Raw genomic sequence first — 18,684 nt, 5'->3', positions numbered from 1 at the left:
TCATCTGAAGATGCATTGCAATTGAGGGGTTACTGTAATGCTTCATGGGCATGATGTCTGACAACTAGAAGATCTGTGACAGGTTATTGTGTTTTTTTTTTGGGAAAATCACTCATCTCCTGGAAGACTAAAAAGCAACATACGGTTTCACGTTCGTCTGCAGAGGTGGAGTATAGATCAATGGCTGCAATCACTTGTGAACTTACATGGCTTTGTTATTTGTTACAAGACTTAAAAGTGCCTCATGCAGCTCCAACTCATGTTTACTGCGACAATAAGGTTGCTTTACATATTGCAGCCAATCCGGTATTTCACGAACGAACCAAACACATTGAATTGGATTGTCATTTGGTTCGAGAAAAGCTACAATCAGGAATGATTGCAACAAGGTTTACACCTTCAAGGCACCAATTGGCCAACATATTTACAAAAGCATTGGGGAATGCAACGTTTCATGCTCTTCTCAGCAAGTGGGGTATTCACAACATACATGCTCCAATTTGAGGGAGAGTGTTGAAATTCTTTTATTAATTGTAAATATGATTGATGTTGTGATTATTTTCCTAGTATAGGACGTTGATTGTAGGACTGGATTATGGGATCTTGTCTGCTATTCTAATTTGTCAAACTTGCCTTGTAAAGGCTGTTGCTAGTTTGTATATTAGGGTTGTACTATCTTCATATTCAATTATGCAATATTGGAGTATAATCTCTTTGCACATACATACAGACGATCTGCCATTTTTCTTGTGTGACAGTTTTTCGGCCCCTGCTGCTCCCTTTGCTGCTATCCCAACAGCCATGGTTCCGAATTATTGAGTTGAGCTTGATTTTTGGGAACCTTTCTGAACTTCCCAAAGCTCCGCCGTGCTCCGCACTTTCTTTAACTTGTTTAGCTCTGTGATGAGTTCTCTTGGACAGACGTAGTCCACTTCCACAACCAACTTATTTGTATCTGTATCTTTCACAAAATCAAGCACGCCGTCAAATTCATACAGCACAGATTCTACTTTCGACCAACAGTTATTGCATTGACAGATTAAAGTCAACTGGAGAGCAATGCCATGACACTCCACGTTTGTGTGTGTGAGAGAGAAGAGAGATGGCAAGTTTTGATTGTTCGAGCTAAAAGTTTTGATCGTAATCGATGATTTAAATCTCAACAACTCTTTATATTGTGAACATGATGGCTCTAGTTGATAGAGGAATCCTACTTGAAAAACGAAAATATAATTAACACTCAAAAGAAGGAAAAAAAACCCTAATTTATATGGAAAAGCTCCAATTTGCCACGGAAACGAAACGAAACTAGAATGTCTCCTTGTGTTTAAAGTTGGTGGATAGGGCATCCAGCAGCTCGATTTTGTTCTGATTACCCATTTGAAAGAGTTAGTTTTCCTTTTTTCTCTTGGTGCCTGCAGTTTGTGTATTCTTTTCAATTCTTAGCCTTTCTGTTTTCCTAATCCGTTCGGGTTTTCTGTGCCTAATTGTGTATTCTTTTCGATTTTTAGTCTTTCTGTTTTCCTAATTCATTCAGGTTTTCAGTGCGTATTCAAAACAACAGCTGGAGAAAACTTTCGTTGCACATGGAAAGCTCATCAATCTCAAGGGCTCATTTCCTGAATCTGGCAGCTTCACCCTGCCTTGCTTTCCAAGTAACTGTCATTTTATTCTCTTTGATATGCAACGTGACTGGCATTCCAAGAAGAACAGAAGAGAGAGAAGTTGTGATAACAGTGATATCATAAAAATGAAAAATTAGATGCATGTAACTTCGCAGTTTCTCGGACGAGCAATTAGTGTTCCAGAAACATCTCCCCACCAGTTGGGATTCTTCACGTACCAGTCCAACGTCTTCCTCAACCCATCCTCCCACGAAGTCTGTTGGGACCATCCCAATTCTTTCAGCTTCTCGTAATCTATGAAATATCTCTGATCATGAAAAGGCCTATCCTGCACAAACTTTATGAGCATCTGGGTTCAAATAGAAGTGTTGGCAAATTTCCCTAGCCACTCAATCAACCTCCTCTCTTTCTTCGGGCCTATGTTGTAGACACAGCATACCTCACCCCTATGGAGAATGACTTCAATGCATCAGCTACATCCTCACAACAGAGATAACTTCTGACATTTGATCTATTGACATAAATCGAAAGATGCTTCCCTTGCATAGCTAAGAGAATGAATTTCGGAATCATCTTTACAGGAAATTGATTGGGGCCGTAAACATTATTTCCTCTGGTCGTTGTCCCAGAATTCCATATGTTCGTCCGTATGCCATAATAAGCATCTCCGCTCCAGCTTTAATTGCAGAGTGGTTTGTCGGAAGAAGCTGAGAAGCCTAATGATTTCCCACCACAACATCCTCATCTGTCTCCCCATACTCTTCGTCTGTGGTTACATGGATGAACCTTTTGATTTGACAAGTGACTTTGCATGCTTCTAGAAGAACATGTGTACCGTAGACGTTGTTTTTGGTGAACTCAAAGGTGTTACCAAGATAGTTGTGGACATGGGTCTGGGCTGCAAAGTGCATTATTGTATCAATGGACTAATCGAGAAGGATCAAGTTGAAAAAGTCAGCACCGCAGATGTCTCCCTTGATAAACTTAAAGTTGGGTGATGAATGTGAAGGGTGAAGGTTTTTCAAATTTGAACTGTAACCAAGCTTTTCAAGGACAATAATCTTGTGCTCAGGATAGTATCGCATAAGCCGGTTGGCAACATGGGAAGCAATGAAGCCGGCAGCTCGTTTAATGAGGATGTTCCTCGGTCTGTCATTAGCCATATCGAGCCAAAAGAGTTCTACACAGTACATAAAATTTGACTAAAAAATTCCCAAAACTTCAACTAAAATAGAGTATAACAAATGCAGGAAAAACAAGGTAATGTATTGGTCGCTGACATGATTAAAAGAAACACAATCATCAAAATACATAAGAAAAATGGAAATTCCCGGGCATTATAAACTCGTTATTGCTGAGGAGTTCGTGTGCTATAATTATAATTAAGAATTTATGAGACCTTCATCTTGCTTAGACAGCATTTGAGCACGATAACAATGAAAAGAAAATACATTTCAGTTGCAAAGACACATTCCACCAAATAAAACGGGAGTACATTTATGATTTCAAGAGAAGACAAACATACTACAAATGTAAAATTGTTTTGCAAAGACAGTATTTGATCGAAACGAAAAACCCCCACCGATCTTCCTGACTTCATTCTCAAAGAGAAAACATGCGTTTCACTTTCCAAATGAATTTTCATAACAGGCAACTAGAGCCCACATTGTGAATCCGATCCATGAAAAATGCAGCAAAAAAAATGACCCGGATCGTACCTCCAGAATAAATACAATATTTTCCAAAAAACCAAAGGGTACTTTGATCCAGGTCCAAAAATTAAGCTGTTGTTGAATTTAGTCCAGTTTCCATATTTTGCAACTTTAATTTTATATTTTAATTTATGCATATTTACTCAAAATTTGAATTTGATTAGATTTACAAAATTACTAAATAAATTCTTCGTGGTCAATAAATTACCAAATAACTAGAATAAAGTCGAGATCAATTTTGTATGATAAAGTTATAAAAGGCATTAGGCTAGCCAGACGAAGGGTAGGGATCTAGATGGTGTTGCTCAGAAGACGGCGACAAACATGGATCATAAGAGAGAGGGATCCCAAAAAACCAAAGGGGACAAAACTTCAACGAGATTCAACTGGAATCTCAATGGGATTCGTCGGGGAAGACGAGGGTGTCATCTAGGACGACTGCAGGTCGTCGTGGGTGGTCGAAGATCATAGATCTCGACGGGAAATTGCACAGAGGAGATGAGAAGAGATAGAGGGACGAAATGACGTCGTATAGATCTCTGTTGGGTTTGGATATCGGCTCGACAACTCGGTTCGGCCCATGGCTTCAAGCTGTGACCTGCAGCAGGGCTCATCGCATGGAACGGCTCGACCCAGGGAGCTCGACGACGTGGCTCAGTTCAGGGAGCTCGGCTCGAAAAAAAAAAGGGTTTTTCCCTCTAATTGTTTTTTTTGAATTTTTTCCTTTTTCTTTGCTTATTCACACATATTCAATTCACAATAAAATATATGTATAAAATAATACGAACACAATTTAAGTAGAATCTATAGTTCAAAACGTGTAAAAGTTGGGTTGATGCGTCATGATGAATGTTTTATGCAATTGAAGTTAAAAAAATATAGACAATTAAGATAGTGTTTTAGAAGAAGGTGGATTGCGATGATGAATCTTGCAAACGGATTTGTAAGAGTTCCTTCTTCAATGTTGGATTTCCATCTTTAATGCTTGTATCACATTCAACATAAAAACTAAATAATTGAATAGCAACTACATTAAATCAATAAAATAAAAAGTTAATCATAATAAGAATGATTGAAACGTAATACTCTTCTTATTGAAGATGGTACAAGCTCTTTATAGCGCATCGTCAAGAGTGTGCTGATAACGTGTTGTGACCTAAAATCTAGAGAGAAAGGAATAGGTGCGATAAAGAGAGAATATGGAGAAATGCAAGTGGAGGCCAGTTTCCTTTTGGTTTGACAAATGGTTGGATGAACCTATTACTAGCCCTTCTTTGTCTTCGGTCATTTCACCTAAGGTTCTTCCTCGGGTTTCAAATGTTATTGAAGCACAAAGTTGGTCTTTGCCAGATTATTTTACAAATTCATTCCCTTCAATTGTGTAACAGATTTACGTCTGCCTTTGCCTTTAAATGTTGAGGATTGGGAGCCCTCACCTACTGGGAAGTTTTCTTTTTTCTTATGGTTATCACTTATTCAAAGAAGACTTAGTGATTGTGCTTGGGCTAAGGTTATCTAGCAACATTTTATTCCGCCACGCCTACCTATTTTGGGTTTGAGGCTTTTTCATGATAAACTTCCTACAGAGGGTGCGCTACAACGATGTGGTATTTCTTTGGCATCCATTTGTTGTTTATGTCGTAATTCTGAAGAATCTACTGCTCATCTTTTCTTTGGATGTCGAATATCTAGGCAACTTTAGAGGTGGTTAGCATGTCAATTAGGTACCTCTTTGCCTTTTTTAGATTCTTTGGCTGTTTTTTGGGATGTCTATGTCCTTAAGCCCTTTTCCAAACAGTTGCACAATCTATGGATTTTTCCGGGTCTTTCTACTATTTCAGCTATTTGGAAGGCTCGAAATAAGTTTATTTTTTAGGGTCGTACGTCCAATCTATTTTCATCGTCTTTGCATGTCTATCAATTCGGCGATTGTTCATGGTGAGAAGTTTATTTCTGGTTATTCTCAGGGTTTTGACACTTGGATAATTTCTTCTTTGGGGATCAGACCTATCCCTCACAAGGCACCTACTATTATTCCTGTCCTTTGGTCTCCTCCTTGGTTTCCTTGGGTTAAGCTCTATACATATGGTTTGTCTAAAGGAAATCCCAATCCTGCTGCTTGTGGAGGAGTTTTCAGGAATTTCCATGGTCGTTTTCTTGGAGGTTTCTGTCACCAGATTGGTCATTGCTTTTTTTTTTTTTTTTGTAGAGTTATCAACAATTATTATTGGTGTAGAGTTTGCATATCAGCGGGGGTTGCATTGTCTTTGGTTAGAAAGTGACAATTCTTGTGTTATTTATGCTCTTTAATCATCTAATTTTGATCATCCTTGGTCTCTTCGTACACAATGGTCTATTTGTTTGGATCGCATTCGGAAAATGATTTTCTACGCATTTCACATATATCGTGACGGAAATCTTGTTGCGGACAATTGTACTAACATGGGCTTGTCTTCTCCATCTTTAACATGGCATGATTCTCCTTCGATGGCGATTTATGCTGCTTTGTTTTCAGACTATGTTGGCTTTCTTGGCTACCACTTCTAAAATTAATGTGCATGTCGGCATCCAGGTTTGTCTCACTTTCTTTTTTTTTCTTCCTAACTTTATAGTGTTGTTTGACTTGTTTTGCAAGTTTAGACCTTTAGGTTTGGTTTTAGAGGGGTTAGGTTTCATGTCCCCCCTCTTTTCTTGTTATCGTTCTTGATTTTGTTTCTAGAAGGGTAAGGTTTATGCCCCCCCTCTTTTTCATGTATTCCTTTTTGTTGTCTTTATTTGTTGACGGGTAAGGTTTATGTCCCAACTGACTAATTGTAACTTATTTTTTCGTTATCAATAAAATTACCTTCGTATTGTCGAGGTTTCTCAAAAAAAAAAAAAAAGGAAAGATCTTCTATATCCCGAATGATTCTTAATTTATCTTTATTTAGGATTTACACAATTATCCTATGTTAAATATTAACTCCAACAAAATCATGGTTTTTGATAAACAAAATTATGGATTGTAATGTGGGGGTAAGATAATTTTTGTATTATGTGTGTGCTAACACTTAGCAGACATTTCTATGTGTTAGCACTTAGCAGATGTTATCATAGTTATAAATTATAATAATTCAATGTACTCATGTAATCGAGCAACTTGAGTTTAATTTCTATAACATAATTGTTAAACAACTAAAATTACTCTCATAAAACTCAAGTTTCGGCTCACCATAGAAGTTTGATTCATTAGAATCAACTCAATATTAAGAGAAAGATAGAGTTTTAGTCTAAGGGTAATTAAGTCTTATAAAAATCAATTTTGGTTAGTTTTATACGAATGTGAAAAAAAACTAGGTTATATTTCAATAAATGCTCTTTAAAATGGCTATATTTCCAAATTTCTTCATAATTAAGTAAAGAGAAGGCAATATATTGAAAAAAAACAAGAGAGCAAGGAAATGTCCTCAAAGACAGTGGATATGAAAAATCACACAAAGGGTGTATGATGTTTTACTGTAGTGGCGGAAAATAATAATACATATGTACTATAGTGTGGGTTCAAACTTCAAACCGTACCGATTCTCTTACCATTAACAATTTAAATTACTGACGCTATCGTTTGTCAAAAATAAAATAGATAAAAAAAAAACCCTTGTATATATAAAGCAATTCCAAAGTTTCTTATCTCACAATAGCCAAACCAGAAGCAGAACCAATACCACCAACTTATGAAATTATCCTAATCTATCACAGAAAAAATTTAACTTAATTAATAGGATGACACTGATGGAATGACAACATGAGAATAACTAAAACCCTAGCCATTTCGCACAAGATAAATAAATAACTTTTTTTTTTTGGACGAAAAGTTAGAGTTCACACAAGATAAATAAATAACTGAAACCCTAGGTAACGAGGTCGACTTCATGAAACACTTCAATTGCTGCCCTACCTGCAAATGTTTTCTTGTTGGGTTCAAACACGTATTTAATCAGCGATTCCTTGACCGGGAGCAGTTCAGGGAACTCTTTCTTCAGCTTAGATGCATCCACCTCACAGTTACTTCTTCCTGCAACGAGAACCTTGGCTTGTTCTTCCACAGTAAAATTAGTCCACTTGAAACTGGGGTCAATGTAGTTCTTGTACATCTCCAGAATCTCGTTGTGACTCAACACGCCGGGGTTTGTGAAGTTCCATATGCCCCTCAAGTTCCTCTTGGCCATCTCAACTGAAATGGGCAGAAGCTCGTCCAAGATGGTCATGCTGTTTGGAATGTCGACCACATTATTGTACCGCGAGATCTTTGTGATGAAGTTGCGTGGGTTGCTGAGATCAGATGATATTGGCATTCGAACTCTAAGAGTGCAAACATTCTCATACTCCTTCAGAAGCTCTTCAACCTGTTGCACAAATGGGAAAGAGATACCAGTTGGGAACTTGGGAGCTATTCTAAAACTTCTTTCAAGATTATCACAGTAATAAACATGATAGTTTTCTCAAAAAAAAAAAGGAAAAAAAAAGAACCTATAGTTGGAGAAAGTACCATGGCTTTGGTTTTGGAATAAAATGAACCCGCGAAATTGGGTGTGTCTTCCTCCTTGAACCCAATTCCTGATCTTGCAGGATGGGCACAGGGCCGGTCCAGAAATTTTTGAGGCCCAGGACGACGTAAAAAAAAAAGCCCTAATTTCATGTAAAAAAATTATTTATTTTCACACATAAGACATCGAAAAAATTATACTTAGAAAAACACTTCAAACTCAATAATTTAGAAACACATAAAGACTAATTTATTTTGTATTGAGAGAGGGAAACAAAAAAACTGCGGCTTACAAGTAGATAGATGATGAGTTTTGTTTTCCATTTGAACTTTGAATGTGTTTTTGAATAAATCGTGAGGTGTTTTTTTCTTATTTACTAAACTTGTCAATACTGGACTAAAAAATAATGATGTTTTCGAATCTTTAATTAATATGTATTATTAATAAATGGGTACTAAATTAAACATTTTGATGACACGTCATATAATTTGCAAATTTGGTCTACGTATTATTCTTTGTTGAAAATTAGACTTGAATTAAAACGAATATATAAAAATAACCCACATAGCTACTAGATAGTAACTAAAAATAAATTACCAACCAAACAAAAATTTGTAAAAATTGAAAAGAATAAACATGCACATAGCATTTCGAACTTAGGACCACTTGTTAATTTTAAACAACAAAAATCATTGTTTCTAATTAAACTTTTTGATCCTTTAACCAAATTTTCTAAATTTATACTCTTATAAAAAAAATTTTGTAAAAAAAGAAGATGATATTGGCATTCGAACTCTAAGAGTGCAAACATTCTCATACTCCTTCAGAAGCTCTTCAACCTGTTGCACAAATGGGAAAGAGATACCAGTTGGGAACTTGGGAGCTATTCTAAAACTTCTTTCAAGATTATCACAGTAATAAACATGATAGTTTTCTCAAAAAAAAAAAGGAAAAAAAAAGAACCTATAGTTGGAGAAAGTACCATGGCTTTGGTTTTGGAATAAAATGAACCCGCGAAATTGGGTGTGTCTTCCTCCTTGAACCCAATTCCTGATCTTGCAGGATGGGCACAGGGCCGGTCCAGAAATTTTTGAGGCCCAGGGCGACGTAAAAAAAAAAGCCCTAATTTCATGTAAAAAAATTATTTATTTTCACACATAAGACATCGAAAAAATTATACTTAGAAAAACACTTCAAACTCAATAATTTAGAAACACATAAAGACTAATTTATTTTGTATTGAGAGAGGGAAACAAAAAAACTGCGGCTTACAAGTAGATAGATGATGAGTTTTGTTTTCCATTTGAACTTTGAATGTGTTTTTGAATAAATCGTGAGGTGTTTTTTTCTTATTTACTAAACTTGTCAATACTGGACTAAAAAATAATGATGTTTTCGAATCTTTAATTAATATGTATTATTAATAAATGGGTACTAAATTAAACATTTTGATGACACGTCATATAATTTGCAAATTTGGTCTACGTATTATTCTTTGTTGAAAATTAGACTTGAATTAAAACGAATATATAAAAATAACCCACATAGCTACTAGATAGTAACTAAAAATAAATTACCAACCAAACAAAAATTTGTAAAAATTGAAAAGAATAAACATGCACATAGCATTTCGAACTTAGGACCACTTGTTAATTTTAAACAACAAAAATCATTGTTTCTAATTAAACTTTTTGATCCTTTAACCAAATTTTCTAAATTTATACTCTTATAAAAAAAAATTTGTAAAAAAAGAAAAGTAAATAAGCACACATGGTGTTTTGAACCCAAGACCTCCTTATTATTTTCAAATGACAAACCACCACTTCTAGTTAAATTTATGTGTCTTTGAATCAAATTTTATAAATTTATACTCTTATAAAAATATATGTAAATATACCACCCTAATAATTTTGGTGCCCCTAATTTTTTTGGGCCCTGAACGGTTGCCCCTCCTGCACTGGGCCTGGGCCGGCCCTGGATGGGCATCATCATACTCGAAAATGCAACCGCTGCCATAATTCACCATTTGGAGGCCGTGATCTCTACAGACATCAGCCAAGGTTAATGTACCATCAACATTGGTCCGAATTGTTTCTGGTTTATGGGATTCACACCAATCCGCATGGGGTCTGCCCGTCACTCCAGCAGCATTAAAAACATGGTTTGGTTTAACACTTAGAATATCAGCCATGAGCTGTGACCGTTCCTGAAGACGCCCTCGTCCATACTCATAGGGTATCCCTTGCTTCTCACAAATCTTCCCAAGAAGGCCTCCGATATACCCTGTTTTACCATAAATCAAAAACTTCAGAGATGGCTTATCAGTGGATGGGATGTTCCTTGGAGCTGAAGCAACCATTTTGCTGTGATCAGAATCACTTGCTGACAAACGGTAAGCAGAATCGCCAGTTTCGGAACCATAAAATTGTCTTTCAATTCCAGGAACCATGATCATTCTTGGATGAGGGAGCAGTGCCCCAGAAACATCTCCCCACCATTGGGGATTTTTGACATACCATCCCATGGTCTTCCTCAAACCCTCCTTCCACGAAGTCCTTTCCGACCATCCCATGTTTTTCAGCGTCTGGTCATCCAAGAAATATCTCCGATCATTGAAGGGCCTGTTCTTTACAAACTTTACATGAGTATCAGGGTTCAGAGAAAATAGGTGGCAGATTTCCTTGGCCACATCCACCACCCTCCTTTCTTTCTTCGTTCCAATGTTGTACACATGGCCTACCTCACCTCTATGGAGGATGACTTCAAATGCCTCTGCTACATCCTCACAATAGAGATAACTTCTGACACTGGATCCATAACCATGAACCGGAAGAGGCTTCCCTTGCATAGCCAAGAGAATGAATTTTGGAATCATCTTTTCAGGGAACTGGTTGCGGCCATAAACATTGTGCCCTCTGGTAGTTATCACAGGCAATCCATATGAACGGCCATATGCCATAACAAGCATCTCAGCTCCAGCTTTAGTTGCAGAGTAGGGGTTTGTCGGAAGAAGCTGGGAAGCCTCATGATTTCCCACCACAGCACCCTCATTTGTCTCTCCATAGACTTCGTCTGTGCTTACATGAACGAATCTTTTGATTTGACCAGTGACTTTGCATGCTTCTAGAAGAACATGTGTACCATAGATGTTGTTTTTGGTGAACCCAAAGCTGTTACCAAAAGAGTTGTCGACATGGGTCTGGGCTGCAAAGTGCATTATTGTATCAATGTTTTCGGTCAAAAGGATGAAGTTGACAAAATCAGCACTGCCTTTGTCTCCCTTGATAAACTTGAAGTTGGGGGATGACATTGAAGGATGAAGGTTTTTCAAATTTGAACAGTAATCAAGCTTGTCAAGAACCACAATGTTGTAGTCAGGATAGTTCCGGATAAGCCGGTTGCAAACATGGGAAGCAATGAAGCCAGCAGCTCCAGTAAGGAGGATGTTCTTCGGTTTATACTCAGTATCCATATTAATCCAAACGACTCCTGTATAGTCCAGCATATAAAGTTTGACTAAGAATCAGGAGAAAAACAAATGACTAAGAATCAGGAGAAAAACAAAGCATGCTAACAAATGCAGGAGAAAAAGGGGATATATTGCCACTGACACAAACAAAAAAAGGGAGATTCACGGACAAAACAAACTTGCTAGCGAGGCTTTCATGTGTTGATGACTTAAGGTTAAGAATTCAATAGACCTTCATTTTAGACTCTATTAATTTCAAGTGAGATAACAATATAAACAAAGTAGAAAGATGGAAAAGATTGAAGCTTTATGACTTACAAATCCTGGGTTGGAGTGGAACTTAAGTACAAATCGCAGCCTTTTGTCCTGTGCTCAGGTTGAAGAAGAAAGACGAGAAATGACTAGAGAAAAAGGAGAGAAGGATATTAGAGTGTCGACTGTGAGGAGGGAAGCTAAAGAGTGGAATATTTAAGGACACAATAATGCTAGGTAGCCTAAATTTGTAGATTAAATTTGTAAACTAAATGATGTGTCATCAATAATTTATAAACATGTTAATTAACACTTAAGTAATAATTCAATTATCAACTTCCATATCCCTTGGTTTACAAAATTTTTAGTCTACCAATTTAGTCCCCCTAGCATTACCCTAGTTTTAACGTTTTCTTGCAGCCAGTTCTACCACCCACCACCTCCTCCAGATGGTATTGAAGACGAAGATGACAATGATCCTTATACATCCCAAGTTATATGTGTGGGCACACTAGTAAAAAAAACCCCTTGGGTGATGAAACACACATCGTCGCGCAAAGTCACTTTGCACGACGAAATTTTAGACTTTGTCGCGCAATATGTTAAAAAAAATAAAAATTATTTTCTAAAAACTTTGCGCGATGAAGTCCAAATATTTCGTTGCCTAAATCCAATTTATTTATTTAAATTGTAAAATAAATTATTTTTATAGTTTTTATTTTTTAAAAAACTTTACGTGGCGAATATTAATATTTCGTCACCTAAACACTATTTATTTTATTTTTATTTTATATTGTTAACCTAAATTATTTTCTTTGCGCGACGAATCAACATTTTGTCACCTAAACCCTATTTATTTTATTTTTTTTATATATTAAATTGTAAAATAAAATTATTTTCTTTTTTATTATTTTTAAAAAACTTTGCGCGACGAATACCAATATTTCGTTGCATACACCTTGTTTATTTTAAATTGTATAATAAAATTTATTTCTAAAAATTTTGCTCGATGAACTTGACATGCTCGGATCTCGATATCCTTTTAATACCAGGATGGGCACGTGCTGGCCGACACCCGAGGGTGACAAAGTCATTTTAAACATGCCTATGAATAAAATATGTCATTAGAAAGAAAATCCTAATACATGAACGTGTTCAGAGCATACAACTAATTAAGAATTATATTAAAAGGTACGAACAAAGGAATGGGTACCACACAGAGAACACTTGTCCTGACATCGGGATCGTGTGCCTCGACTCTAACTCCTGAGGGGGTGCAAAAACTGAAAAGGTGAGTGGACGAACGTTTATAATAATACTAATAATAATAAGAAAACCATTTTCTTTCTTAGCAAACTAACCCTTTGTTTTGAAAACATTTATATATAATACTAAATAGTAGTTTTTCGAAAACTTTACATGCCATGAAAACATTCGTAAAACATGTACGTGTAAAATAGTGCTCAATAATGGTGCTATCGTCGCCCGAAGGTAAATCCATAAATCTAATCAATACTGTACTCTTTAGGGGTATCATAGTCGCCCGAAGTCAATACCTATCCATCACCCGAAGGTGAAGCTGTACAACACTGGGTTACGCCAGTGAAGAAACACGGTAGGCCCTATCACCCAAAGGTGAAGCTGTAAGACTCCGGGTTACGTCGGAGAAGAAATATATAACATCACACATTGACACTAGTCGTGGCTAGTGAAGTTTGGGGTATAACATAAATATCTCACTCCTTATTCGCCCAAAGGCAATACCTGTCCATCACCTGAAGGTGAAGCTGTACAACACTGGGTTACGCCAGTGAAGAAACATGGTAGACCGCATCACCCGAATGTAAAACTGTACGACTCCGGGTTACGTCGGAGAAGAAATACATACATAATTGCCCTTAACTGTGTCCTATGGCCATAGACGTCTTCATACCTATGTTGTGTGGATGTGTTGTATGATAACCCACTAGATAAGCGCCGAAAACATATCTCAAAATCTCATATCAAATCTGGAGCTCAAAAGCTCAAATCCTCATCTCATGAAAACATGATAATTCATATTCGTAAATCCATAGAATTCCATATATGAAAATCTCATAATTCATAGCTCATATTCGGAAACCGTAATATAAATCATATTCATAATCCATAGAGTTTCATATATGAAAATATAATAATTCATAACCTTTCGTAAAACAAAAGTGCGATAAATCATAAATAATGCATAAAACGTAAAATCATGAAATCATACTTTTCGTGAATGCAAACTTAATATTTTATAAAATCATGCAAGTTAAGAAAAGGTCCACTCACAGATATTTGGTTGCCCCCACTTGCGCTATCGAGGATGTAGTCACTTTCCAAACCACAATTAGGGACCATTTAGTAAAACTCTACTAAAACGTCAGAATGTGGGAAAACAGACGGCGGATTCGAATTCGACACATCGAAAAACTTAAAGAGGGACCTTGGGTTTCCCTCCACCAACCGCCGCATGAGCCACCACGAGGCGACGGCTCAGAAGGCCACTCACCGTCACACACGACAGCTAGTAGCCCCAACTAGCTGAAAATTTCAACAACTCAAAAAAATCCCAAATTTTACAGAAATGTAGAAAAAAAATAAGGTGAACAACTTTCATACCTGGGCCAAAGTCCAATTCGACCGGGAAATGTGTGAAAACACCCTCGATCCATCGGAACCCTAAAAAGGAGTGTATTTCGATTCGTCTTCCTCGATGTTCCGACGCACCAACCAAAGCTTGGGACTTGTTTCTGGGTTCAAAAGAAGTGTATTGGTGGTGGTGATGGTCAGTGTAGCCTGCAAGATAGGCAGATCGCCGCCATAGGACTTTCGGAGCTGCCGTAACTGCTCATCACAGAACTAGGCCAATTCCCATCGGGTTTAGGGTGGAACATGAAAAAGGAAGATCGTGGAGTTGTGCGCAGGTGGTGGTGACAGTCAATTCGTTGGGAAAACATCGGAATTGGCATCGGGGTGTTTGTAAAAATCAGGCCGGGTCGCGGGTCGAATGGAAGTCCGGGTTGGTTGGTTCCTCTATTCCCTCATTTCCTTCCTTTCTCTATTCTCTGATTAGTTAGCACTTATCTCTTCCTTCCCAATTAGGCAGCACCCACTCTTTTCTCTCCTATTCTTTTCATCACAACCATACACGTGGCTCCAGATTGATGCTCCAACAAAATCTGGAGCCTTCGAGATTTATGGTCAAATGATCATTTTACCCTCAACTTTGTTCATTAATAACTCTTTCGTTATAACTCCAAATTTGACTTCGCTTGCGCCCACACGTACGTGACATGACAAGACGGTCAACAAAAGTCAATGCATTTGTCTTGAAGGGAATTTTGTAATTTCACATTTGGTTTTTTGTAGTAGTGATATAGATGAATCATATAAGAATGGCGGTATGAGTTTGAAGATGGCTTGGAAGACAATGTGGAACCTATATATGTATCTAATTTGAAGTATATAGTATGGACCTAATTTGAAGTATATAGTCTGGCATGGATGAAAATTGGCTTATGTTTTCTATATTTATGTATCTATATCATGTGTGAACCTACATTTATGGAACCTACATGTGTAGATCCATAAGTTTTTTATGTACGTAACTATAAGCTTTCGTATGGTGATTTCATCTTCTTCTCATTCTTTGCGATCATGTTAGTGGTAAATGATTCTTTTGTGTCTATGAAATGATTTTCTAGTTATATTATATTATATATTTTTCTACACCAATGATGAGAGGAGTGCTAGGACTCTCCATGGACTTTTTGCCACCTCATTTTTTTTCACAATGTTTTATAATGTTGTCATGAGAATTAACGTTAAACTATAACGTGGAGAGTCTCCTTAGTATTTCTCCCAATGATCATTGCTTATGGTAACAATTTGAATTTAAATGGAATATCACCTATTAATAGGTAGAACTAGTTGTGGACGTGTTCAAATTTTCTTATGACAACATTTTTTTTTTGTCAAACGATATATTTTGTTAGATTAGATGTTAGATTAGCCAACGACGGGGTTTGCACCTACGCTGTCATGCAAGGGCTCAACACCTTTCCATCACTGTGGTAAAGGGCCACTTGCCTTATGACAACATTTGTAAATAATGAACTTGGTGGAGCTAATTAATATGATATGCAATTAAGAATTACGAATTAAAATAGAAATCTGAATTAAATTTATAAACCATCCGGGTTTTAATCAATACACTTATCTTATTTAGATTCTCAAGTCTACATGCCCCTATTTAATATTATGATCAGCGTTTTGTTCAAAAAAAAATTATGATTAAGCTTTCAGAGGATCAGATGATGCATTACTTGGAAAAACGCCAAGCTTGTGCTCTCATGAAAGTTTTTTGCCTTTTCCAAATGAGAAAGCAATGTTTTACCCACCCGCATACTATATATTGTTTCATTGCCTAATATATAAAAAAGAAAACATGCTTAATATGGCTAATAATTTACTTATGTGCATGCTTTAGCACATTATTCATTCACTATTTATATGCGTAATCATTAATTCCTTATGCCTAACCTGCCTAATACTTTAGTTATGTGCATGTTTTAGCATTATTCCTTGCCTAATATGCCTAATAATTATTTCCTTATGTCTAAGTCAGAGGCATTTTAACCTTCTTCTAAGTCGATCCCCATGACAATGAATCAGCCAATGTCACATTTGCATGCATATGCTGAAGTTTGCTTGATTGATTATTATTTTTAGTGGATAGGTAAATCTAATAATTGAGCTTTTGGCCCTAAATTTGAGAACCCCATATATATATTCATTACAAGAAAATTTAAGTGAAAAATAATCACTAATATTAATTGTACAAAATGAGGTGACTAAAATCTTAAACAGTGACTAAAGGGATGGATTCTTAGCCAATGTTTAAGACTTTAGCCACCTTATTCTGTAACTAATGTTAGTGACTATTGTTATTTAATTTTCTTGTTTCAAAAAGAAAAACAAAATTACAAATGATATTATTACTTTAAACTATATTAAAGAAAGGTAAGTGAATGTCCTATCAACTAGGGCAATCTACTACTTACATATTTTGTTGATAATTTGAACTAGTTCCTCATACACGAGACATAAAGAGAAAGAGAGATCAAGCAACAAAATTAAACATTTTTAATACCAAAAAATTTAAGCATTATATGACAAACTTCAAGCACTAAATATCGTCACAAATCCAATAACAACAAATATAAAGTCAACCAAAAAGGGAAAAGAAAAAAAAAAATTTGAAGATGCAGTCAAGGCTGGGTATTTGGGCAGAATTCCAGTGGCTGGCAAGGGTGTTCCACAATTGACGGCGGCGGGTGCGTCTTGTCCCTGCCAAAAACCATGAATCTCTTAGTTTGGAACTGTTGGGGGCTTGGGAACCCCTGACGAGTTCAAGCAGTGCAAAATCTAGTGTGACTGGAAGATCTCAACTTGGTTTTCCTTTGCGAAACCAAGAGATCAGTTAGCTCAATGCAACTTCTCAAAACTCAACTCAGGTTTGATTGTCTGTTTGGTGTTGACTCCTTGGGGTAATCGGGAGGGCTTTGTCTTTTTTGGAAAGAGGATTGTAATATTCGAATCCTCTCTAGCTCCCAATCTTATATTGATTCTGAAATTGGAGGTATTGGAGATCCGGAGCACTGGAGGTTCACCGGATTCTATGGAAGCCCAAGATTGTCAAACCGACGCCAGTCCTGGAATCTTCTAAGGCAAATCTCATTGGCAAGTTCTATTCCATGGGCGGTGGGAGGGGATTTCAAGGAACTCCTCCACTCGGGCGAGAAATTGGGTGGCGGGGCCCGACCCTCAACCAAATGCTAGACTTTCGTGAAGCTATGTGTGACTGTAATCTCCGGGACCTAGGTTCTTGGGGAATCCTTTCACTTGGGTAATGTTTAGAAATGGGGGCATAAAGGAAAGATTAGACCATTTCTTTGCCAGGAATTCCTGGAATGAGCTACTGTAGTTCGCCACCTTGATCCCTTCAACTCCGACCATATCCCAATTGTCCTCTCTACTCAGTCTCAGACCAGCTCTCGTCACCCACAACCTCCTTCATTCTGCTTTGAAGAGTTTTGGACCCAGCATCTAGATTGTATGGAGGTGATCCGCTCGGCATGGGCCCATAGTGTAATTGGGTATCCTATGTTTCAGGTGGTGGAAAAGATCAAGGCCACCTGTATGGCCCTATTGTCCTGACATCGAACTACCTTCAAAGTCCGTCAAGCTGAGTTAACCCAGGTTCATTATGAAATTAATTCAATTGATAGTCAACCTTTCTCGGATTCTAGCCTTGCAAAAAGGCAGGCTCTTGCCTAACAACAAGACTCCATTTGGGCCCAGGATGAGACCTATTGGAGACGAAGATCTAAAACATCTTGGATGAGAGACCATGGTGCTTGGCACGACAACGATGCGGGCATTGAGGGGGTAGTCATCGATTACTTTTCAACTATCTTCTCGTCCGACCACCCTCCCCTGGATGGAGAAATTATGGATGTCATTGACAAGCGTGTGACAGACGATATGAATTCTTCCCTGACGCAACACTTTGATGTGGATGAAGTCAAAAGGGCTGTGTTCCAGATGCAGCCTTCCACCTCCCTTGGGCTTGATGGGCTGCCTCCCCTTTTCTTCCAGAAATTCTGGGGTATTGTTGGTGAAGATGTAACAACATATCTCTTCTCCTTTCTAAACTCCGGTAATCTCCTAAAAAAATGAACTATACCTATATCACTCTCATCCCAAAGGTTAGAACTCCGAAAGACATGTCCCAGCTTCGGCCCATCAGCCTCTGCAATGTGTTATTCAAAATCGCCTCCAAGGCTATTGCAAACCGACTGAAACCGTTGCTCCATCATATAGTTTCCCACCACCAGAATGCATTCGTCCTGGGACGTCAGATCTCGGACAACATTATGTTAGCCACGGAACTGTCCCACTTTTTGTTCGGAAGGCGCAGGGGAAAAAAGGATTCTTATCTTTGAAGCTCGATATGAGCAAGGCCTAACATCGCATCGAATGGGGCTACCTGGAAAATGTAATGCTCCATCTTGACT

The 18,684-nt window shown here is 37.4% G+C and overlaps 1 protein-coding gene and 1 pseudogene across 1 annotated transcript; both read right to left on the bottom strand.

The window, feature by feature from the left end:
• Nucleotides 1-1,758: 1,758 nt before the first annotated feature.
• On the bottom strand, nucleotides 1,759-2,788 carry LOC114819214 (trifunctional UDP-glucose 4,6-dehydratase/UDP-4-keto-6-deoxy-D-glucose 3,5-epimerase/UDP-4-keto-L-rhamnose-reductase RHM3-like; annotated as a pseudogene).
• A 4,436-nt stretch (nucleotides 2,789-7,224) lies between these two features.
• LOC103443307 (trifunctional UDP-glucose 4,6-dehydratase/UDP-4-keto-6-deoxy-D-glucose 3,5-epimerase/UDP-4-keto-L-rhamnose-reductase RHM2-like) lies at nucleotides 7,225-11,342 on the bottom strand. The gene is made up of 3 exons (XM_070804357.1): nucleotides 9,819-11,342; nucleotides 8,843-8,915; nucleotides 7,225-7,719 (listed from the first exon to the last, which is right to left on the bottom strand). Exons 1-3 carry the CDS (start codon nucleotides 11,330-11,332, stop codon nucleotides 7,225-7,227), a joined length of 2,082 nt encoding a protein of 693 aa, XP_070660458.1. The 5' UTR covers nucleotides 11,333-11,342.
• Between the last annotated feature and the right edge of the window lie 7,342 nt (nucleotides 11,343-18,684).

Source organism: Malus domestica, chromosome 09, assembly GCF_042453785.1.
Source record: "Malus domestica chromosome 09, GDT2T_hap1".
Lineage (NCBI taxonomy): Eukaryota > Viridiplantae > Streptophyta > Magnoliopsida > Rosales > Rosaceae > Malus > Malus domestica.
The sequence above is the reverse complement of the archived record's forward strand: the minus strand, read 5'-3'. Positions and strand labels throughout refer to the sequence as shown.